Genomic DNA, 22460 nt, shown 5'->3' with positions numbered 1-22460 from the left:
GACATGACAGGACTACAACTAACTAAAAAACCTGAAAAGGTCAAAAAATAGATCTCCGTTTTCAGTGAGTTCAACAAATCATGAAAAAGAGAATGTGACAATAACAATGGACACAACTCCCACAGGGCACTGTGACAGCTTGTTTTTTATGCATATATATATAATCCTTATCAAATGTGATCATGGATCTGACAGAGTATTGCTGTGGTGAGCAATGAGGTGTTGGTATTGATACTGCTTTTTGACAGGGCCCATATATTTACATTGCACCATCACAGTGAAAGCACTGAGGCCTTATCCCAAACAGAAGTACAAGCCTGATGTGGAAGTTCTCATCCGCCCTTCTCCATTTCTGTCATATGGGAGGGCACATATGGCCACAACCTTCTTTCAGATTTTAAAACCCATGGAGGTTGATCAAACCCAAAAGAGATTCTAGTTACCTCGTTTCAGTAGCACATGCCAGCATTCCCCAAAATTGCAATAAATTCTGGGGATAAAACCTACAATTTCATCCAGATTAACTCATTCCTTACTCCCCAAGGCAGCCAGGACTGCAACCCACATATTCACTGGATAGCTGAAGATAAGAGCAAGTGACAATAAAAAACAAAAACCTCTCTGCACCAAGAATTTACATAACCAGCTCCAGTTACAGTTAATTAGACTGATTCCCTTAACTCCTCCATTACATCTTCCTGCATTTTTCAGTTAGCTCTAGTAAGAAGGTGTACAATAAATTATTATTAAATAGCAACCAAATTGATCACTTTATAAGTACTTAAAAGTATAGATTAATCAGTGCACTACTATTTTATTCTAATTAAGACCTTACAATTAGTAATCTGGTGTATTAAATAAGGTACCTGAAGCTAATTCACTGTGCCAAACCTGCCCTCCAGCTTTGGAGCTTTTGAAATATTTAAAACTTTCCCTCCCTCCCTTTTGCCATGGAAAAAGACCTACACAAGTCAGAGAAATGTGAATTACAAGGAAAAATTGTGTCATTAATCTTACAGACTTGAGAGTGACTTCATTTTTTTTCTTCTTTTTTCATCTACAGCAAGGGTGCTTCCTACTTCTTATCATATAATATGCCAAGAGCACTGAAGAAAGACTGTGTACAGAAAGTATTTCAACTATTTTAATCTGTCCTGCGAGGACTCAGAAAAGAGTTCAGTAAGAAGACCACAGTCATATGATAGCTTAGTGATCCACAGATAGTGGACAGTGAGCTGCAATACACTTAACCTTACTGTTCCACACTACCACAAGCACTGTCCATGTGGTGAGAATTGAGATCACTTGAAATTACAAATGCTGTAGCAGCACACTTATTTGTCAGTGACCAGTGAACACTGACATTAGACAAGCAGGCACTGGTCAAATTGCCTAGGCTCTACGAGGCTGTCATTCCATACAGCAAGAAGTTAGCCAGCATTACTCTGCCTTCAGAGGAAGCAGGAATTCAGAGCAAGGGAAAAACCAGTGGTTGCCAACAGTGTTTTAGCGAAGTTTCTTCCAAAGTCGTATCCATTAACCCAATGAGGCTTTCTCACAGGGCTCTCAAGCACCACTCTCACACACATGTGGCAGCAGGCTTCCCTCTCAGCCACTGGGACCAAGCCAGCTCTACTTTGGGCATTCCACAACAAAGCATCACACAACAAGTCGTTGCAAGTGTGTTGTACACAGTCAGTCACTTGAGAAAAGAAGCTGAGCAGCTTACACCATGAGAGCCCCTTTTTAAAAAGAAAGCAGCTATGTACATGCCAAGCTTGATTTGCCATGTGCAGACACCCTTCACAACACTTGAAGAGGCAGCTGCCGAAAAGCAAATGCCAACTGGCAGCGTGGATGAGTTCTCTCTGAAGCCATCCCACATGCGCAGTCTCTCCAACACAACTTCTGCGGCCTCTCCTGAAGAGGCTGGAAAACCAGAGGCTTTCCCCTTGGTGTGAGAAAGGGACCTTCCCAAAAGCTGGGGCAGAGGAGTACAAAGTACAAAGCAAAGGATGGGAGAAAGGAGCAGCAGGAAGAAAGGAAGAAACAGGAGTAAAAGAAGCAAGGAACAAGAAGATGAAGTAAGACAGGAGATGGTTTTGAATTGATACGCCCCTCCATTGTAGGTGTCAGTCTATTCTCCCAACTAACAAGCAATAGGACAAGAAGAAATGGCCTCAAGTTGTGCCAGGGAAGTTTTAAATTGCATATTAGGAAAAAATTCTTCTCTGAAAGGGTTGTCAACAGGCTGCCCAATGAAGCAGTGGAGTCACCATCGTTGGAGGTGCTTAAAAGATGTGTAGAGGTGGTACTTGGGGACATGGTTTAAGGTTTGTCCTGGCAATAACTGGGGTAACAGTTGGACTCGATAATTCTAGAGGTCTTTTCCAACCTAAACAATTCTATCATAGTATACACCAGGGAAAACAGAGACAAATATAAGTATCAAAGAGAACAAAATCACTGAGAGAAATGCGGAGGGATCACAACTTCAGCATTGTGCTCAGGTTACTCCTTCCCACCAGGTCTTAAACTTCAGAGACAAGACGTTAAATGAGACTTCTAGACAGCCCACTCTGGTCTGGAACATCAGAAGGCACCAGGGTCACTCACACTTTCAAATTTTGCTACTCATTTGTGGATATAGCAGAAGAAATAAACAACTTTAAAGCTGTTCCCAACATCCAGAAGAGCCTCTGTGCCAGAGCAGCTACCACTTACCCATCCTAAAAAAAGTCTTTAATTCCTTGCCATTATCGTGTCACAGATTCCTACAGGGAGAGGCAACACAACCAAACCCACTGCCTTTCTTGTTAAAAACAAAACTAAAAACCCAACCATGCCCAAGTCACACCAATCAGGAAAAATATCTGCAGGACAGAAGCTCTATAGTGTGTTGGACATCTGAAATACAGGTGGAGGAAACAGACTCTGATTTGAGAAGTGACAGATCTCCTGTAACGCCTATATGCCATCAGTACTGATGCAGCAACCAGATTAATTAAAACAAACAAAACCAACAACAAACAAACAGCTCCTACTGAAATGCATACTAAGGGGTGTTACATGGGAATAAAACATTCCCTTTCCCAGGCTTCAGGAGTTCTACATGGGGAGAACCGCAGCAGGTAATTCCTGATCTATATAAAGAACAAAACACTTTCTCCAAGGAATAGGCAGTGCAGGGCAACACATTATTACAGGTCTCCAAATTATATCACACTGTGAGTGCTTTATAGCTAGAACCAAAAGTCAGCAAAAAAGGGCAAGCTGGGCAAGGGCTACCAGAGATATTGTACAAAGGTCAAGGCTAAAAGGAAAAAAAACCTCACATGCTGGCACAGATCCATGGGGTGGCTGCTGCGTCATATCCCTTTAAATGCTTCTTGCTAACTCCGTTTCACAGGAATAAAGGAATCAAGCGCTATTCTTGTGCCAGAGCATGGCCCTGGAGTCCTTCCTTCCCAAAGAAGATGCCAAGAACTGCTGGACGAGACCAGTGGAAAATCCTTCTGTTATTACCTGAGCCCAGCTCTCACTGTTACATGCACATTCTAAGGCATAAAGCAGAAGTAAGCATCACCTCTGCTTTCATACATATATATAAATATGGACACATTCTACAAGTATGTGTAGACGTGCAGAAATTATATCCACCAACATACATATAGATACACAGCAATATCCCTTAATAAGCTACTTGCACTGCACTCACCTCACTTCAAGCATTATTGTACACATGTGCATACTCCTCCCTCTTCACATTCAAAACAACATGACAGTTTTTGCTTTCTCCATGGAGAAGCTGGGAAGAAAAGCATTGCCTGCCAGTACCGTATTAGGACAGAGAGTTCCTAGACACGGAAAGTCCTCGGATACTCTCCTCTTTCTTTCCTGGACATTCCTTCTACCTTCTCCTCTCTTCCTTCCCCGGTAGCATAAGAAATATTGCAGCGCATTTCAGGATAAAATCGGCTAAACCAAAGTGACTTGACATTTTAAGGTAGGATCAGCTGCAGGATCAGCAGTACCTCCGAATGGCCCACATGGCTCTGCTGGGCACAGAAAGGCCACCGCTCCGCTGCTCCTCAGATGACGCCGGATGGCAGGAGCTCCAGGTGCCCCGGTGAGCAAAGCGATGCTTCCCGTTCTCCCGGCTGGCCAGGGGGACCTGCAGCGGGGCAGAGGGAGAAGCCACGGGCTGCCGGGCAGGTCTCTGGGAAAGAAAAGGATTTAAGGATTTTCCTTTTCCCACTTTTACTTATCAAAAGGTTGAACATTATGAAATCAGCACAACAAGATATCTAACTACAAGAGGTGACATTTTATTTAATCCAAAAGACAAAGACTTTGCATGCTGGGAGGGCAGGATTTATTAGCTCCAAACTGGATCCAGAGGAAGAGACTTAACAGCAACAGAAGATGAGCACTTCTGTATCAAGCTGTTCTCTGAACCTCTGGTAAGATGGGAAGCACTGTGAGGAAGAATATGATGCCCTTCCTAATTTTTTGCTTCAGAAAATAATTGATGTTCCACCTCTTTTAAACAGAAAACAAATCTGTACAGGTTGGAGGAAGGAGCAGGGGCTGAGTTTGAGCAGCACACAGAAGGCTGTTTTCTGCTGTCCCCTAAAGTCAAATGCAGGAAAGATGTCCTGAGCAGCACAAACAACAAATGAGTGCACAATACACAGAACCAGAGCAGATATGAAAATGTAGCACATCTGGACTACAGAACTTCATTCCTACAAGCTATGTAAGTGCCACATCTGGGCAATTGGATGCCATTAAAGCAAAGAAATAACTTGAAGAGGGCACTGGAATGTGAACCTGTTGGAAGGGGGAGACTGAGGGAAGGGGGAAGGCACAGATTTTCCACCAATTAATTAACAGTTGTGTTCCCTTTACCCAGGCAGCTCCTGGAACACGCCTGTCAGACTGTAAATGCAAGTGTTAACAAGCGTGCTGGCTGTCAGTCCCCAGAAATCTCCCTGGCTACTTGCCCGCCATTATGAATTACTTATGCAGTCAAAAGAGGAGAAATCCTTTGCTGATCCATCATACCTGCCCTCTGATTGCTATTGCTACTAGAAGGGCCAGAGGGAGAGTATGGGAGCCTAAAACATGGTCTATACCCTGTTAGGATCCAGAGAAAGGGTTGAAATGGGAGGGAAGCCAGATGGTCCTGAAAGAGCAGAGTCCTTCTCCTCTCTACATTTGCTGCTCTCGCATTGTGCCAACTCTGGCATTCCCCAAACACCTCTAGGAGCTGATTCAATTCACTGTGGCAGAAAACATGATTTCAGTATCCTTTTTTATGGTGTCCTGGGTTTTTTATAACCCAGATACACGAGCACACACAGGGGCGTGCAGGTTCCAGAGCTGACGGGGCAGCACCGGTGGGAACACAAGAATTTATAGCAGGAACAAGACCTCCCATTCTCAGTGGCAGTAAACTCTTACATTCACCCATTGACAGATCTGCACCAGAGATGTTTTGGCAGAGAAACAGATAAAAAACTCAGTGTCTATAAAACAAAGGACTTCTGACTTTTAATGGAGATAGCGAATAGCATAGTTATTTGTGACACTGAGTGGGTGAGGGGTATAAACTTCAAAGTTTTTAATTTTTCTCTAGCAACTGCTGAGAGCTGCTAATTATTCCAATCATTCCAGAACTGGATGGATATCTTCCCCCTTCTTCTGTTCTGCAAGGACAGAAAAAAAATCAAACCTGATTTTACTACTAATCATCATACGATATTTCTAAACCCATGACACTGTGATTGAACAGTCAAGCAGGCATTGCTAATGAAAGGAGTTAAGCCAGAGATATCTAAAAATGTTGATGCTTCAGTCAGAACTCCCACAGAAAAAATAAATGTTAGTCTTGCCAGAGCATTTTAGGGATCAGTTCTTCACATCTGGTCTATTTATCCAGCAGAAGTTATTCAGGACACAAGAGAGCAACAAACAAAAAGAGAAAACAAACATCCTCCCCCTCAAAAAAAACCCAAAAAACCCACAGAATGAAACCTTGGTGCCTCCAAATTTGTCAGATGTGTGCCATTTAATTCAGCAGGGCAAGTCCATCTTCCCCAGTGCTATATATAATAATATATACTTTGGACTCACAGGTGGAAACACTTGAAAAGCATAGTGAGCACAACAGGTTACTTACAGTTTGAGTCCATTGTAGGAGAGGGAAAAGAAGTCATAAACCAAGCACACACCAAACACAGTGACTCCAGTTTCTTTCACCAGCATTGCACACGTCCCAAGGAATAAACTAAGCAGCAAAAAGAATGGGGAGGCAGTGGGAGGGAAATGTTCCCCAACATAAAGCTGATCCACACTCCTGAAAAATAGAATTGACATAAACTATCTCAACTTCTCTGTTATTTTCATGTTTACTACATTCACACAAATACTGAGACACTTCCTTAATTTCCTGAGATGCTGACATGAACATGTTAAGACATGAACAATCTACACTGTTTGCTGATGAGTGAAGAAAGGTTTAGACACAGAACAGGAAAGTAAAACACAAATAACGGAGCTGCTCGAATTCTTGGTGCACAAGAGGGGAAAAAAAAGACTAGCAGAAAAATAAAATGGACTTGAAACAGTCAGAGGAAGGCAGAGTAAGTACAAAGACAGTGAGGGCAGAAAAACACCTGCTTTCTGTCATCTACAACATACATGCTTAATTTTCCTTATGTGACAAAGAGCACTAGGCAAGCAAAGATTCCTCCATTCCACCCACATCCCCTGAATTAAAGATGTGTCCTAATCATTAACAGACAGGGCAGCAAGTCTGTGTCAGAGGGGAGAAGGTAAGAAAGAACCGAAATCAACAGGCAGATTCCTATGGGGTCACTACCAGTTTTACACCACTGAAACCTTCTGATGAAAACAGCATTGTTAGTTTGTAGCAAACAGCCCAAGAGGTATATAGGGATATGTGCAGCTTTTCCCCATGGCCGTGATGACACAGTGCTATTTCTAAATGCAAACAATGTTATTTCTAAACGTAAACAATGCAAAAGGCACAGAAACCCCACCCAAGTAAGCTATTTTTGTATCTATACTTGTTCAGTCACAGTTTTAGAACACAGACCAGCAAACAGTGCCAAGTTTTCATCTGAAAAGGATGACTAATGGTCTAGACACAATCTTCAACTCTCCCAGACCAGGTATTTCAGAGTCCTACAGTCATAGCATGTATTTCAAGGGCAGGCAAGCATTTGTCTGTTCTTCACTCTACATTCAGGCAATTTGTCTTCTGTTGAAAACATTTCTTTATAATTTTTAGCTCCACACACCATCCTCTGGTGTATGGTCAGCTGTAATGTCAATGGAAAAGGGAACTACAAATGCTGACTTCTGGGTTTATGTTTATTTGTTCTCATAAGCATCACTGTAGTGAAAGTAGGGGCCAGGACACTTCCATGCAGCAGTGCTGGGGGAAGTACCTCAGCCAACAACAACCAAAAACTGACAGGTTTCCCTTTGGTCCCCTCCTCAGACTAGAGAATCTCACAATGTTACCACATACCTATTATAGGAGAGAAAAGCCAACAGAAAGAGTAGACAGGCCAGGACATCTGCTCTGCCTACTATACCTGTTACCTGAAAGGAAAAGACACACAGGTGTAAAAACACATACATAAAAAGGCATGAACACTCAGTGACTGCCTCAACAATCCATGCTAACTGCTACTATTTTAAGCTTTTTATCTTTCAGTGTTATCCTCCCTCACTACAGCAAAATGTTACTTGGAGAGTGCAGGATATGTCCAGTTTTGCCTGCTGCATTTCTCACTTGGTAAAACAAATGAGTAAGCCAACAGTTAAGTCATTCCTTACTTTCTTATTAAAATATTAATAAAGTTGCATAGAGAATGCCAATGCTAGGAATCAGTTTTAATTTTGTATAATAAGGCTCAGATGAGAAATGCATCCAATTCCAAGAACTGATATTTGTTAAAGAAAAAGACTACTGAAACAGCAACTCTTTGGAAAAGATTTATTATATAGGAATGAATTAATAAATAATATTTGAATGAACTTTATCACCAAAAAGGGATACAGTGATATATAATTTTTTCTCTTTATGAACAGTCTGAGTTTATGGAAGATTTTTCTACATATTAATTAACCAAATCTTTTCGTAAAAAAGGGAATAATGAAGAAGAATGTATAAACACTCTTTTTTGCAATTATTTCAATATCCTATTTCATAAAGATCTAAAAATCACCCATAAAGCGAATAAAAGGCCCTTTGAAATTTCGCCCCTTTTGAGATTATATAATTAAGCCATATCCAGCGCTCTGGCATTTATTTTAACCTTTTAAAGTTCTGACTCAGACAAAAATAAATTCAAAGAGTGCCTCTTCTAAAACCTCCCTTATGGTATAAAAGCTGTATTATCAAAAGCAGCCTAGTTGATTAGTTCACACAACACAGCACAAGGAGTAACTGTAAAGCTTGTGGCTTTTTGTTATTAAGGTAATCTCTCCTCAAAAGTTCTCGGTGCAGCAGCCGTTTCCCCCTCACTCGTTTACAAAGGCTTGTAATGAGAGCAGGTGATGTCAGTGGGATCTCAGCTAACCAGTGCATTCCTTTTTTTAAGTGCGGATAGCTGGACATTGCCTTTCCTTCTCAAAGGCAGCAAGACTCATTTTAGCTGCAGGAGTGTCTCCTCATGTTAATAGACTGCAGTTTTAGAATGACTATGCCTTAAAACCTTTCCTTGTAAGAACAGAAAAATGTCCAATATGAGCCGTTGCTCCGTAAACTTATCCTGACGTTCATTAAGCTAACAAGTTGTGTTTTTTCCTAAGATGATACTCCTGGCTTTTAACTGAAATCAATATAAATTAATCCATGGGTCAGATCACCTCTATCTGAGCGAGCTCCTCCAGAATAATGCTCCCTTCATTTTTTCTCCCTTAAATTGATGACTACAGGAGATGACTGAAGGCATGTAACAATGTCCCAGCAGGAGAGCACGGCCTCACTGAGGTCTTTGGTTTCAGAAGACTCATGACTGTCCATTTATTCCCAGCATTGCTGATTAGGACCATCATTTAGAATTTAGTGCCAGAGCAGAAAAACTGCAAGTATGAATACACGTTTTTCTTAATGACTCCTGCAAATTACTTTAAATATAGTACATTCTCACTTCTGCTCCTCCACAGCAAAAATCACAAGTACCATATTTTGTATGACTCAGAGGTTTCCTTAAAAAAAATTAAAATTTTAAAGAATGAGTTTATTTTTAGCTTTTGTGCCACATACTTACAGCCTCGGTGTGAATGGGATGCACAGCAAAGAACAGCGCCGTGACAAAAGCAAGTCGACAGTCCTTGAACACAGCTTTGTCACAAGTGTACATCAGCACAACAGTCACCAGACAGTGTAAAATTACATTCACTGCGTGGAAATAGAAGGGGTTCATACCAGCCAGCAATATGTTTAATCTGTAAGGAAACAAAACCGTTACTAGATTGGAGAGGTCTTGTAATAGCAGGACATCTTTCAAACAGTCTAAAATATGCCTATTGCCCGATTTGCAGTCTTCTAACATATATGCTACTCAAATAATTACTGAAAAATTGCTCTAAACTCCTGGTTTATCTGATTAAAGAGAAATCACTTCCCCAATTATTATAATATGTTGTTGCATTTGGCAACCTTCTTTACACAGAGATAGGAGAGGCTTGTGCCCTCCCAGCACAGTTTACTGTAGTGAGACAATGCCTGTGCTTCCTTAGCAGCAAATAACCCCGGCCAACATCAGAAATATGGCACTGGTCCTATTTCCCTGTTGGCACCTTCTGCAGTCCTGTTGGACATGTGGCAGCTTTACAACACAGGTAGTTATTTTCTACTATGGAATAGATGTTTGTGCTTGGGAACAGCCAGGGATTGGTAAGGCACTGGAGCATCTGCGTAGCATTACAGGGGCATTTATTCCCATTTAACTTCCAGAATACTTCCACATAATTAAGGTTAAGCATTTATTTAAATGCTTTACTGACTTGGGGACTACATAAAGAAGCTCGTCTAAGAGTGACCATCATTTTTATAAGGACATTGACAGTAAAGATAAGATAGCTAACATGACCCTAGATTCCATGAGACAATTAGGGTTCATTATTTGTGTCGATCACAACAAAAAATAAAATGTAACAAGCTGTTATGACATTTGTTTGACAGCATGTATTAACACATTTTTCTGGTCACTGTTTTTTACAGCCAGCTTGCTTAACAGCTGCTGACAAGTTTGACTTAGATGCAGTTGCAGATAATTCTCTCTAGTATTAACAGCATCTGTACATTTGGACACATATTATATACTCACACATATATACACACACACACATGGAGTCTATGGCTAGGGAAAACTCCATATATGAACAAGGAATTCGGGAAAATGCCCCTTAACTAATGCTAAAGGGCATTTAAAAAAAAAACAAACTACAAGATACCCAGGGAAAAGACAACTCGATCTAAATATTTTGCATGTAGATGTAAACATGCTATAGGGTCAATAATCCTTCCTGTCGTTACTCAGAGACTCCAGGTCTCCCATGACATACACGACGCAACAGCAAAGCCACTGAGCTGTTGCTACTGTGCAAACACCTTAGTTTTTTTTGTGAGACAGAGGAGGTGTGGAGAGGTCTGCGACGGCCAGACAACATATGTTTTTTATAAATAACTCTCTACATTCCTTATTCATAAGCAACAGAGTGCTAGCTGTCCTGGGTTGCATTTTCCAGGCCAATCTAACTTGACCAGAACCAGGAGCCTTACTTGTGCATTCCTGCTGTGCTCCCACTGGAGTGTTTGTGGAGGCAACAGCTGAAACTCAGAAAGTTTGGGAAAAAGTGAGGTTTTTAGAATGACTTGACCTTTCCCTTTGAAGTATGGGTTGATGCAGTTACATTTTGACAAGGCATCAGACTATGTGGTTCAAGAATACATGAAGAGTTGGGGCTTTTTCTTTTTTTATCCCATTTCTCCTGCAAGCCACTTCAGGGCAGCAACATCCATCACTTTCCCTCATTTCTACCAGCGCTGAATGACAAACCACAACGAATGGCAGTAACAGACATCCAGCCAGAGTTTCAGCTGCAAATACACTGCAGCAGCAGGAACCCCCAGGCTTAAACCTTGCTTTCAGTGCACAGAGGGGAACAAGGGGCAGTACAGCGCCCCCCCCCGTCCCAAAGGAGCCAAAGATCCTGCTCAGAGACACCTGCAGATGTGCACAATGTCAGGGATCACCTGCAGGACACACTCTTTATGACAGTGAGTCATTTCTGGCTGTAAATCAGCCGGAGCACAGTTGTCGCCATCGTTCTCCCTCAAATGCCAAAGTGTGCTCTGGTAACCTGATTTCTGGAGTAAGCAGGTGCAGCAGGTGAGGACGGTGAAGACAAAGTGCTCAGGCTATCAGGTGATATGAACCTATAGACAAAAATGTGAGAGATTCTCATTTATTTATTTATTTGGCCAAGTTGTGAAAACTAATCACTAAACCCATGACATCTGACAACACCCTTGAAAAAATCTATCATTAGTCTTCATGGAACACACCTGATCACTTCCCATCCTGCAAAACAGTTCTACTGGCAGAACCTTACAGGGAAGGAATCTTCCTGCCCCCCATCAGGTTCCCTATCCCAAAGGCAGGGTGTGTTCCTCATGCCCCTTCTTAGGGTGAACACATCAAGTCAATGAGGCTTGTAAGCTGTGAGTTACCTGATGTAAATTATTGAAAACAGCTCTGTAAGAGCATCAGCTGAGCAGCTTGGCTGTTCCCCAGTGTATTTTTTGTATAAACTAAATAAAAGCAGAACAAAACACAGACATAACGATACCGTGTTATTCAGATAAGCCTTCCAATAAACACCGAAATCAGACTGCAAGCATACTTCAGTGTATGGTTTAAACACCATCTTTGGTGGTCCATGAACACTAAACATGAGTGTGTGCAGGTGCTATATTCACACCAGTGTTTTTTTGCTGCCAAAGCTCTTTGTCATAAGAAATTAGGCCACACGGCAACAAAGGAAACATTCTTTCGTCCTGAAACAGTCCCAGCAGAATGATGTTGAAACATTAGCAGTGGTTGAATTTATTGTACGTCAAATGGGTGAGCAAATCTGGGTCTCCAAACAGCTCTAATTCAAGTCACAAGAACTCCCCAGTACATTCACATACCCATGGGGAAAAAAAGGGCAGCCTGCAGTGGAGCAAATTTGGCTTTCCATGGTAGAGGAACTATGGAGCAACTTCTAGCCAAGGGACCAGGAGAGGATGGGTAAACAAAAAATTACTTCTCCCTTCTTAAACTTTAATACCCTTGTCTTTGTTTACTGGCAGCAGCATGTAGCAATTATACACAACACACAGCTCAGTAAACAAAGGAAGTAAAACAGAGATATGAATCTCAAAATTAAGGAAGAAACGGTCTTTCTCCAACATAATGTTCATGAACAAAAGTTCTGGCAAGCAACAACCGTACTCTGTTGGAGGGGGTGAGGGTAGTATTGTCCTTGTATTTCCGTATTTAAACTGGCCCAGAAATGGGGAAATTCAGATCATGTGGGCTGGAAGACCTTAGCCACTTCTGCATGAAGATCATAACATCTGTCTGAGCTTGTAAGGTATGTGTTACAGGCTTGGTAGAGCACACAGCTAGGAGAGCAGATGCTTTGGGCTGGGCTGGTCAGGCTTTTTGAACTGATTGCTTGTCAAACCAGAGACCTGTTTGCAAACAGCATTCTAAAGATCTGGGGCTGAATAGAGCAAGTGATAGTGCTCCTCGAAATAGAGGCATCTGAAAGAGGAGACACAACCATCTCAGACAAGGAGGTCTTTCCTCAAGGGAGCCACCCACAAAATACATGAAGAAGAGTTTTTCATTGCTTCAACACCTCTGCTGGAAGAGGCCCTGGAGTCAAAGAGTGCACTTAGCCTCCTGGGAAATGGCAAATGGCAGTTCAGACACAAAGGCCCTCAAGAGACACAAGAGAAAAGAGGAAAAGAGCACATATACCAAAGAGCACCCTCTCCATGCTAGGTGACATTGACAGGTATCTTCCAAAAGATCTGATGAGCATCAGCCAGGCTGCAACCAAAATAAAAACTGATAGCAGAAATCTCAGCATCAATTGCAAGCCTCACCAGGGAGAGAAGTCTGCACTGAAACATGTACACAAGCCAAGACTCTCATCCCAACACTTGTCTTTGTGTCCAAGTGTTGCAGCATGTGTGGTTCAGCATGTCACACCCAACACAGAGCACTGCCAAAACTACCTGCCCAAGCAGGAGGTATACCAAAATAAGAAATATATCTAACATAAAAATCCCTTGATTTTGTTAAGGCTAATGGATGTTTTCCAGGAACAGCAGCATAGTTTGCTTTGCCACCTACAGTAGCTTTTCCGTTCCTTCACCATCCATTCTAGGAAAAGGAATTACACAGTTCCACTCTCAGAAAGAGACTTTCACAGCTGTTGAAGGTTCACTGAGTAGAGCCTGTAAAACAGCTCTCCAGAAGTGGTAAATCATTCTGGTTCTTAAAAGAAAAGTGACATCTATGAGAACCCACAGTTAACCACCAGCCCTCCATCCCACTGGCACAGCCACCCCAAAGAATGGCATTTGTAGAGCAGGGACCATGCTACCCTCAAGCCACAGGAATTCACACCTCCTCTAGATAAGTCATCAGACAGGGACACATCTGGGTAAGCAATTCCGTATAGAGAGGGCCTGGAAATAGAGTGGGACTCAGTGACTTCATCCTCACAGACCCAGAACCAGAGGGGTCTATGATGCAAGAGACAAATCCCAAAAATATGCAGTGACTGTATATAATCACCAGCACTCCTGGGCTCTAATATAGTGCTTTTCATCCACTTGTACACACGAAGACTCATTCAACCCTTTTTAAGGCCTCTTATGATTTAATAATATTGTAAACTATAATTGGCAAGTTTCTCTTTTTATAGACTTTGTTATTATCCCTGGGCAGCTCTTGTTTAGTTTAATCTGTTTTATGATTTTCAAAAGACTAACAGAGAAACACAACATGTTATGAAACAGAAATCCACAGGATAATAATGGTAATTTGTTATAGCAAGTAACACTTAATGGAAAGTCTCAGAGCATCCTACACCTCATAAAACTCCTACAGTTTTTATAAAGGAAAGCTCACATGTAGATTTATATAAATTAATCTTAACATAAGAATGCATTAAGTTTCCTGTGATCTTCTTTTCCTGTTGAAATTGTGTGTTATATATGGCAAACTTTATGCAAAGTAATACCCAATTTCAGTGTATGGTGAAATCTCTTTATAAACTCCACAGATGCATGTACTGCGTGCCAGGAAAATGAGCATTTGCACTCCAAAAGAGGTGCAGCTGCATCAGTGGCAATAATGGTTAAAGCTCTTTGTGGAAACAGCTTAAAGATTAATGAAAAACCTGTAGCAGTAAACAGAAAATAAGCGCCTTTGTAGAAGTGTTAGTGCAACAGCCAGCACAAGCAGGGCAGAGTTTCCACCACAGTGCAACAGCACTTTGTGCTGATTTGTGCTGATAATCTTTCCATAGTACAGTACAATGCCTCAGAATTAAATGGACAATAAGGCTTAAATGGTTTGTTCCTTGATTTGCTATAATGGCGGGTGAGAAGACAGAGGAAGTATCAATTCCCAAGCTACAGCAACTCCCTTAGAGCACAGCAGTCATCACTTACAAGAGCACTAGTTAAGTGTTGGCATTCAAAGCAGGTTACTGCTTTCCAGCAGAGTTAGGAAAAGAAAATAGAAATCACAATTAGACTGGGAAGAAGCAGCACCTCGAAAGCAGCAAATATGCCAGGGCAAAAGTTCCTAGTGAAACCCTAGAAAGTGTGGTGTGATGATCATCCCTGTGTTAAGAATAACGAGAGCATCATTCACAAGACTTTAGATCTGCCTCCACAAACTTGGAAAACTTAAAAAAAAAACCAAACAAACAGATGACGGCAAGTTACAAACTGACAAACCAGGTGTCATTTTATCCGGATACTGAACAAAAGGAAGTTTTGTCTTCAAAATTATTCTTGAGCAGTATCTCAGCAAGAGCAATGCACTGACAGAAACTCACATCTCGTGAAACTCTTCAGCAGCCATCAATCAGGCAGTCCTCTTCCCAGTGCAGGGAGGGATGAGATGTGATCAAGAACCAAGCTAGCACAGTCACTCATCAACAAGAGAAAGCAACACAAACAGAAATCTAGTATGAAGTTATTAGGCCTAAAGACAGTTTTTCAAACTAGGTATAATAGATTTCCACCAAATTTGAAATTAGTTTGAAATAAGCTGCAGACTATGAAGGAATTGCCGTTTTAATATACAGAAGCAAAGAGAAACAAAACAAAACCAAGCATAGTGAGTGAAAAGAGAACAGCCCTTTTTCTTTTCCCTTTCTTTCTTTAAATCCGTGAGACAATAAATGAGAAAGGCCAGGAAAGCAGTCAGAAACAGAGCAAGCAAATGCAGAGAAATGCCTTTAGCTCACCAGCAGCAGCCAAAGCACTTTATTTTCATGGACTCTAAAGAGTATTGGCAGGGATGCTCCTGTGGGTAAGAAGGTTGGTCGAAAGCTGAGCCTTTTAGGTAAAAGATGACCAAAGAAAATTAAGGGTGACATTGGTGCAAGAGGAATAGAATGCCCAATGAGAGAAAATCCCCAGGAACTGGTAGGTGTTAAATAGAGACAAAACACCCCTGAAGCAAGCAGCAAAAATAACCGTGGCTGAACTCACCTCAGCCAAGTCATTCAGGAGAATTAGTGAACTCTTCCTCTCATAAAAGGCTTTTAATTCAAGAGACAGGCAAATTTTATTGAGGAGTGAGAAAATGTAACTAGGCAGAAGTCCTAAATTTTTTGTACACACCTCTCCTACTGGGCAGATCCTCATCTCTGGGCTTGGCTGCAAGTAGCCCGACAGCATGGACCCTCAGCCAGGCCTGTGCCCCCCATCCCTGGGCAGGGAGCTTCCCCTGACCCTCCCCAGCAGTCCTGTCCTCCTTCCAGGGAGTGCAAGCAACCCTAGAGAAACACAGTCCCAACCTGCAACCAAAGGAATCAGACACCTGCTATGAAAATTTCATTTGTGTGGGAGACTTCTGTGCACCTGGAAAAAAACCCCTAAGCTTTGAGGCACCAAGCTTTGGGAGAAACCTGAAATGGCAGCAAGGCATTCTGCTCTGAGTCAAAAGAAAAGCTTACATGCTTAGAGATGTGTCTGTATATTCCAACTACAACACAAGTAGTCTAATAAAAGCATCTGCTTCTCTTTACAAACTGCACCTCACCCCGTGTGGCTACACCAGTACTACATCAATTTCATGGCAGGTATCACAGTATCGATGTGGAGAGTGATTGCCACAGCTTGGGTCGAAATAGTAGACTAAGTTGTACAAGAGAAATACTGGCACAATCTTAAACATTGTGATGTACAGAGTGAAGAAAATACTTGTGCACTGTGTATTTAACCTGACACATTATAGCTCCACTATATTACCCTGCGATGTCAAACTGTAATACAGCATTAAATCAAGAACAAAGAAAACCTAAGGTCTTTTTTCCTTCCCCAGGTTGTTTAGGTTTTCTTAAGCTCCCTGTCCTTGAAACTCATGCCACTGATACAGCTGAAAAAACAGAAGGATCAGCTGTAAACAACTAGATAGATCAGAAGGCTGGCAGTGAATTATTGAATCAGTTCTCTCTTTGGGTATGTATTCACATCTAACCCAAGCTTACAGTCACTTAAGGCTTTGATCTGAAGCCACTGGTAGTCTTACATTAGGCTCTTGGTGCCCACCAAGAATACTGAACTGCTGCTGAAGGGTCCCATTTACTTCCCAGCAAGGTACATACCCAAGCCATCACTGGACAGCAGCCTTGATGGGCAGATCTGGAGTGTTATCCATTCTGCAGTCAGCACCTGAACACAGCCCAGACATTTTAATTTATCTTTTCCCCCATTTTTTTTCCTCATCTGAAATACTAGTAGGATAGCTCTGCGCACAAATTGTGCACATCTTTTCTGGTGGGAGAGCTGCATTCCCTTTTGCAGCTCATCTCCCACAGCTTCTCTCCTCCTCAACCACCAGAGCCACCCAGCAGCAGCTGGAGTAGATAACTTTTACACCCTTCCCACAGAGCCAAGCATATTCCATGTGAACAGTCACTTTCTCCTCCTAGGAAGACCAGGTATTTGCTGTGCTTCTCTGCCCAATGCCATCCTCCCAAGTCTTTGTCATGGCTACATGTCCTAGACCTGTCACTACCATTCTCTTTTGTCCCTGGCGAACTGTTACTTGAGGCACCTCCCTCACCAGCATCTGCCTTGGCACCACCAACGAGGTTGAGCGGGCAGGGCCTTCACTTCTCAACCACCTGCAAACCAGGAGGCTCAAATCTGATTAAAAGTCTTTAAATCTTGGCATCCGTGGGGGCTTCAAAAAGCTTCACTCTCCCCATTCCCTACCACTGGACACCTTCAGGCCAAGTCCACTGTGCTGCTGACTACACCAAATCTTCATCACCTGTTTGTTTCTGGGTTGAAAAATCTACCAAAATGGGGATCTGGCAGACAAAAAGAGAAAGAGGGAGTGAGACAGCACTGAGGATTGCACCTTCTGCTTCAACAGCTGAGAAACATTTTTGCAAAACCACTGGAACCAAGGAGTAACTTAAGTGCTACTGAGGGAATAAATGATTCAGTGAACTTCTGTTAGTGGAGACAAGGTGTAAGACAGAAAGCACCCAGTTTAAATATAAAATCCTGAGTGAATTACAGAACTGGCAGTTCTATTTTTTTTCCTACCCTTCATCTTAACATTCTATAAGGAAGACACCAAGAAATAGTATATCCTAAGTCCAAAAAAAGTCACCTTCTTTAGAAAGAACTATACTGAATCACTGCTTGGAGAAGAAAATATCTGCAGGTGAACACCTCTGAGTGACAGCAACTAGAGAGTATGAAGTAAGTTTTCCCTAAGGACTAAGCAAAACCATTGCCTACCATCTCACCTCCTGTGCAGATGAGGAGTTGTGCTGGACCTGTCACCTAACAGTTACCCAGGTGTAATAGGAATGCTTCTGAACCAACTAGTTTTAACACTCCTTTACTTTATACAAGTCAAGAGAAAAGGTAAGAGAAGTTCAAAGACACAAGGCAAGCATTATTTAATTCAACAGTTCATATGCGGGCTTTTTTTCCCCCTTCTGATGCTAACCTACACGAAACAATGCAGCAGTTCTATGAATATTTTAAGTTTTGCTTAATGGTTCCAGTAACAGAGACCACTCTTATTTTCCTCTGATCATTCATACTGTCAGATACAGTGTGAATGATGTCAAATACTTGAGCTCTTTTCACCGTTTGGCTCCAGAGCATTCGTCTACTGGAATGAGGACTGTCACTTATGACTTCCAATTCATCAGGGACACTGAACTACTGTTACACAATTTCAGCAATGTCTGCTTCAGATTTTTCTGACAGATGGGTGATAAATTTTTTTAATTGAGATCATTTCAGGAACACATAGCTTATACATAGGCTATGTTCAGCCTAATGAAAAGTCCACAGGGCATCATGAGTCCTTCCTCTTACTTTCACAGCCACAAAAGGCAGAAAAGAGACTAAGTTTCTGTAGATTGATGGATCTGTAGATATAAATTTCAGCCCACCCTTCACATCTGTTCTGTGCATGCGGTTTGGAGATCTCCCAGATTCTTTAATCTTAGTACAGCAAGATGCAAAACAAGCCTTTACAGATTAAAGTTTCATGCAGGAGAAGCAGAGCCACTAGGCAGGTATAAAGATTCATGCTGCTACTAAAATGCCTTGGATTTGACCAAGGTAGTACAACAATGAAATAAATTAAATAAAACAAGTGAATTAAAAAAGTAAAGATACAAGAATACTTTGGTCCCTTCTCCCCTCCCTCAGCAAGATCCTGCAAAGCACATCACAGAGTTTTCTCAAGTATCCTAAGTGGATGCAGTAAATTCTAACTAAAGTATTAGCAACATTCCTTTCCATTCAGTTAGGAGTCAATTTTTGTTGAGCATTCTACAAGCATCAGGGTAAAAATCCTTTTTCCTTCTGCAGGAGGAGAGAGAGCAGCCAGCAACCTCCTGCTGGGCAAGGCAGGGGTGGATGGCTCAGGCAGGCAGAGCACGGCTCAACCACAGGCTCAGTACCTCTTGGCAAAAGCTCCCTGAGGCTTCTTTGGAAGCGCTAGGTTTGGAGGATCCACTCCACCCAGTTCTTAACATCTCACTCTGACACCCTACTGGTAGAAATTAAATGGGAAGAATGTGGAAACTGGGATGGCTGAAAGGATAATTGGGACACTGTGGAAATAATCTTCCTCTGCAGCCAGGGAAGATAAACGATTCCTTCGCTATTCCAAATGCAATGCCAAATGGGGAACAAATGATTCTGCCTTTGACCCAATGTCTTTGCTGTATGGTTATTATAAGCATTAAGGATGAAATCTCGCTTACAAAATTAGTCTCACTTCCCTTCCAAAAAGGACTAGACAGAGACAGCACTTCATCCTTTTTTGAGACATGCACACACCTTTCAACAGCAAAGGTAAAACCAGTTCAAATACAGACAAATCAGAATGAAAGCATTCCATTATTAAACTTGAAGACTCTTTTGCTCATTAGCATAACATAACCTCGATCCTGCAACCTGATCTAGGAGGCCAAGTCCAGCAGTAATACTGCATGCCATGCGGTCAGCGGTGACACGCACAGGTTCGCTCGCATCTCACATTACCCCCAGATGTACTGTTTGACGAATGGATTAATTAGACAGATCGCCAACTACAGCAGTTTGGCTGGATAGATGCTGGAGAAGGCACTCAGTGTGCACAAAGACAGCTCTGCCCGTGGCAACCTACACCCACATCGTTCCTTACAGAAACGTGCTGAGACACCCCTCAAGGAGAAGGCACAAAACCTGTTCTAAACAATCCAGTCTAAAAGCGTTTGTGCTGTTCAGCTTTACTTTATCAGGGATATGCCACCCTGTGCCCATCCAGCTCTGCTTCCCCAGACCAATGGCTCTTGGCTCCAAGCCCACCTTTACAACAGAAGGACAGCAAGTGTTCCCTGGGAATCCCAAAGGAATGTCTCATTCCCGAAAACCACTCTTGCTTCACAGACACATGTGATTTCCACGTAGTTTGTGAAATTCTATTTATATATCAGATCTTTTAAAGAACTGCTCAATTAGCAGAGTCAACCAGGATCAAGTAACACACCCTCCTGGCATACTTGCTACTGTCCACATAGTTTATTCCTTATGCCTACCATAGTTTGTAAAGAGCATCTACTGACCACCTGCAAACAGGACCAGAGTACTAAACATTACCCAACTACACCAGTTCTTCAGCACAGCTCCCTGCAAACACAGGTATCATTTTTAAATACTAACACGTGCTAAATATTCACCATCATTAAGGCTTCATCAGAATAAATTAAAAAGAGAAAAACCTAATGGAAAGAATGACAAACTGTATGGATTGTAGCTAAACTGATCTGCAACAAATTCTTTTCCTCGTGGAGAGAGGCAAGCAAGGGTTTTCTTTCTAGGATTAGCGATGGTAACTGTCACTTTGTTGCTGTTCAATTTCCCTTCATTCTTATAAAACCGAAACTCCTCCTCAACAACTCTGCCCGGTACACAGGGAACATCTGAAGCAGCGAGGCCGCCGGGGAACTCCGCGACTGACACGAGAGGCTGGGAGCTGCCAGGAGGGATGCACAGAACGGCGCGGTGCCCGCGAGGCTGAACCCCTCGCTTAGCGGTAAGAAGAAAGGTAGGGATGACTACGAGTCTGCTTCAAAACAGAACGCGGGAAGTTTCTGCCGCGATCACTCAATTGCGGAGAAAAAGTACTGGAGATAAAGCAGAGGAGGAACTCACGAAGATATTATGTGAACACCTTTCTCAGTCAATAGCGCTTTCCAAAACGCTCTGCTTTCACTTTTATCCCCCCGGCAGCCCGGGAAAGAGGCGCCACCTGTTCCCAAACCACCAGGGAAGCGGGGCACTTGCCGGGAGAGCGGCGGGCTCCCACGGAGCGGCGCCTCATCGCTCCTCATCTCCCGCAAACTTCCACCGGGCCGAGCCGCGGGATCGCCTGGGCGGCTGAGCCCCCTGCCCGCCCCCGGGGCGGCCCCCGTCCCGCACAGCTCCGGGCAGAAATGCTGAATCACGAAGCCGAGGGTGCGGGACGGGTGCCGCGGGACTCCCTCGACCCCCTCCCGCGTCCGGCCGGCCCCCTCCGCCCGGGCGCGGAGCCGGGAGAGGGTCCGGGCGGAGCGGGATCCGCGGCGCCGGGCACTCACTTGAAGGTGAGGACGCAGAGGGGCCGGTAGGACTTGTGGCTGGTGTTCTCGGCCATGCGCTTGCCCCAGAAGTCGTTGGCGAAGGCGGCGGACACGGGGGCGGCCGCCCGCACGTCGGGGTTGTTCACGATGGCCCAGACGTCGTCGTGCACGAACTCGCCCCGCAGCGAGTTGCCGTAGCACAGGGCGCACAGCCCCGCCAGCACCGCCGCCGCCGCCGCCCCGCCGCGCCGCCCGCCCGCCGGCAGGGACGGGGACGGGGACGGGGCTGGCGCGGCTCGGTCCCGGCTGCGGGAGCCCCGCACCGAGCCCGTCACCGCCATGGCGCGGGGCGCCGCCAGGGCTGCCCCGGCTCCGGCTCCGCCGCGGCGCGGGGAGGCAGCGGCGCCCGCATGGTGCGGGGCGGGCAGCGGGACCGCCGCCGGCCACTCGCGCTCTGCCGAGGCGCTGCCTGCCCGGCTGCAAATAAACAGCGGCCGCCTCCCCACGCCATCTCTCCCCTCCTCCTCTTCCTCCTCCTCCTCCTCCTCCCTCTCGCACCCCCCCTCCCGCACGCATGCTCCTTGCCGCGCTGTCACACCGCCGCCACCTCCCCAGCCCGTCGGCGGGGTGGGCTCAGCCCGCGGTGCCCCCCGCGCACTGGGGAGGGGGATGCGCCAGGGCACGGCAGCTCCCAAGCGGGGCCGCGCCGCCCGCGGGCCGGGAGCGCTGCGTGGCGCGGAGCGGAGCCCGCTGCCCCGGGTCGCCCTGTCCGTCCTCTCCCAGGGCTGCCCTGCCGCCAGCGCCTCCTCCGACCTCCCCGCGGGCAACCCCCCCCCCCCCTCCCATGATCGGTCGCAGCTTTCCTGTGGGCCAGACTCACCTGGGGCGCGGGAACATCCCAGCCCGCTCCACGGCACCCGCGCTGTTCCACAGCATCCACAGCGTGCGTGCTGATCCAGTATCGATGCTGCTGCACCGCATCCACGCTGCTCCACAGCATCAGTGCTCGCCCACACCCTCCACGC

At 44.2% G+C, this 22460-nt stretch overlaps 1 protein-coding gene across 1 annotated transcript in view; it reads right to left on the bottom strand.

Annotated features, from left to right (window-relative positions):
* Positions 1-21914, bottom strand: part of TMTC1 (transmembrane O-mannosyltransferase targeting cadherins 1) — a 144239-nt gene extending 122325 nt beyond the window's left edge. Inside the window, exons 1-6 of the mRNA XM_051784660.1 lie at positions 21454-21914; positions 9312-9489; positions 7562-7635; positions 6185-6361; positions 4569-4632; positions 4035-4219 (exon numbers count right to left, since the gene is read on the bottom strand). Of these exons, the coding sequence (XP_051640620.1) occupies positions 4035-4219; positions 4569-4632; positions 6185-6361; positions 7562-7635; positions 9312-9489; positions 21454-21776 (1001 nt within the window). The 5' untranslated portion in view covers positions 21777-21914. The remainder of the gene's footprint in view (positions 1-4034; positions 4220-4568; positions 4633-6184; positions 6362-7561; positions 7636-9311; positions 9490-21453) is intronic.
* Between the last annotated feature and the right edge of the window lie 546 nt (positions 21915-22460).

The sequence above is a fragment of the Manacus candei genome, unplaced genomic scaffold, assembly GCF_025592945.1.
Source record: "Manacus candei isolate 608988 ecotype Guabito, Panama unplaced genomic scaffold, ASM2559294v1 h1tg000018l, whole genome shotgun sequence".
In the NCBI taxonomy this organism is placed as follows: domain Eukaryota; kingdom Metazoa; phylum Chordata; class Aves; order Passeriformes; family Pipridae; genus Manacus; species Manacus candei.
This window is presented reverse-complemented; position numbering and strand designations above follow the sequence as displayed.